The 2,512-nt window shown below is 33.1% G+C and overlaps 1 protein-coding gene across 2 annotated transcripts in view; it reads left to right on the top strand.

The window, feature by feature from the left end:
- Window positions 1-2,284, top strand: part of LOC116841697 (MAPK regulated corepressor interacting protein 2-like) — a 3,580-nt gene extending 1,296 nt beyond the window's left edge. Inside the window, exons 2-4 of one of the 2 annotated variants that reach the window (XR_004377583.1) lie at window positions 328-461; window positions 554-885; window positions 1,118-2,284. Coding sequence is in view for 1 of the 2 variants with exons in the window: in XM_032809968.1 (XP_032665859.1) it covers window positions 328-461; window positions 554-679; window positions 1,118-1,194 (337 nt within the window). In the remaining variant the exon portion in view is untranslated. The remainder of the gene's footprint in view (window positions 1-327; window positions 462-553; window positions 886-1,117) is intronic. The other variant, XM_032809968.1, reaches the window with a different exon arrangement.
- The last annotated feature ends 228 nt before the right edge of the window (window positions 2,285-2,512 follow it).

Here is a 2,512-nt window from a genome sequence, read left to right on the forward strand (position 1 = left end):
GAGAGAGAGAGAGAGAGAGAGAGAGAGAGAGAGAGAGAGGTAAGATTTTGTCAGCTGGATTAAGCATTAACTTTCTAAATTGTCCCTTAAATCATCAGTCATAGATCTCTTCACATTACAGTTGCATCTTGACCTTAGTTTTAACAATTTATAAAACAATTCGTAAAAAATGTTATAAAGCTTAAAAAATATTTTCTTCTACCCAGAGTATACATACTGTACCATTCTGGGGAATTAAGGTTTAAAAGATTAAATTTGTTTTGCGATAGATAAGAATATATTGTATCTCTGTGAAGCAGAATCGTTTATTGTGACTTTATTTTGCAGCGGTAGATCACAAATGTCAGCGATGAATGGGAAGAGGCCTTCTACAATGCCTTCTAGACATCAGCCAGAGATTTGTCAGACAGAACAGGTTGCTCTGGCACAACACTTTGACTTGATTAAATATATCTGGGATTGTAAGTGTTTGTCATTCATTTCTCAACTAATCAGATTAGATAACTGTATTCTCAGAAAAAAGTTTCCTTTATATTATATTGCATTGTTTCAGCATGGAATTCTGTATCTAGAGAGCTAGATATGTGTCATAATCAACCACACAGTAATACCTCCAACTACAGAAATGGAGCATCAGTTACATATTACCAAGAACGCGAGCCAAATCCACAGCTGAAGGGTAGGCAATCAAGAAAGAAGCACAAATCAGGTCATCGCAAATGAAACAGTCGAACTTTATACCTTTAATGGTGTAAAAATCAACTCGTTTTGTTTGCATCGATCATTAATAAAATACTTTCATGTTGATTGCCATGTGATTGTTGTCAATTGGGCGTTGTTTTGTACAACAGATCTTTTGTGTACCTGGAATTCTATATTAGTCTGGTATAATATTTTTTTATTATTAGATTTTGACATTTTTAAAGATTTCATTTTCAAAAAATTTATTCCCAGAGATGTTTTCGTTTTTTATCTATTCTAAAGAATACATGTAATTATAATCAATTATATTCGATAAAAATTTTATATTTCCATAATATATTTTTTCTATGTTATCAATCACTAGAATATATGCATCACGACTAGGACGACAGGTGCATTGCACTTTACTTTACAGATTTCGAGCCGTTCAATTTGGAGGCATGGTGGGGACAGCGTGTTGTTCAAAGTATTACTAGGAATTCGAGTTCCTAGTGCCAGACCCAACATGTCGACTATAATCGGACGTTTTCTCATAGACACAAGAAACAGAAGAGATAAACTGACGACCCGCAAATTCAATTTTTGCTTTTAATTTATAAACAATATTCGTTATATATACTTAAAAAGGAGAAAAAATGACGAAAGATGATACGTTACATATACGTATATATGTGTGTATGTATACAGAGAACAACTTCCGGATTTTTTATTAATGGAAAGAACAGAGAGCGGTGAATGTTAAACCAATGCGATAGATGGAAAGAGAAAAAGAATGAAGAAGATACAGCGACATAGACACGCATGCTAGTACGCGAAACATTCCTATCTTAAGCTGTATCTTAATATTGACCTCCCGTATCTTGACCTTTTTCTTTCAAACATTTATTAAACATATGTTAAATGGAGGATCGTAGTTGAAAATCGTTTTCCTGTTTCTGATATCGTGTTTGCATTATTTGAGAGAGATGTTTAATAATTAAGAAAATCATACTTGCGTGACGAACTATTTATTTATAATCACTAAGCAATACGAATTGTACGCGATGAGGCACATAAAGCGTGACGAATTAATATCCAAGAGAGTATCGGTTTTTTAGGAGGACGTTGAAATTATTACTTGTAGAGAGTTTTGAGAAGCGCATGCATTCGCTTCGATAGTTCTGCCACAAATAACATCGCTTAGGAAAAGTAATAATGCATTTTTCTAAATGATACTCCAAACAATGACGAATCAGGGGGAATTATTGTGTCACGTTCTAGGTGTATCACCCTGTATAATTTTAAGGCATAATTTACTACGATATATCGAATATTTCCACTGTTATTTGAAGAGGAGCATAAGGTAAACGCCTTTTTATCCCCTTGGAACAACATTGGATAAAATGAGTTTGCTGCTCAAAGGTGCACAAAGCATTTACAGAGTGCTCAAGCTTGTTTGATAAAAATTGCATAGACGAATTTTAAGGACTGTACCTATCTAGGATATATACACGTAAATGTACTTTTCCACGTGTTGCATTTCACACATTTCCAAGAGGATTTTTCACTCTCACGTCCGCAAGGTCCGCACTTTAGCTAAATAGCAAATAAACCGTATAAATAAAAGTGTTTTCCACTCGACGAAGGAGATTTTACTAACGTATAATATAGGGAACGCCGCACTTACAATTTAACGATCGCGATACGGAATAGTGCGAATAATAATTGCGATTTTAAATACAATGAAATGTATGATCATCATATATACCTATTAATATATTAATATATATATATATATATATATATATATATATATATATATATATATATA

This window comes from Odontomachus brunneus, unplaced genomic scaffold (assembly GCF_010583005.1).
Source record: "Odontomachus brunneus isolate Ranch 3 - 2012 unplaced genomic scaffold, Obru_v1 Obru_scaffold_017, whole genome shotgun sequence".
Classification (NCBI taxonomy): Eukaryota; Metazoa; Arthropoda; class Insecta; order Hymenoptera; family Formicidae; genus Odontomachus; species Odontomachus brunneus.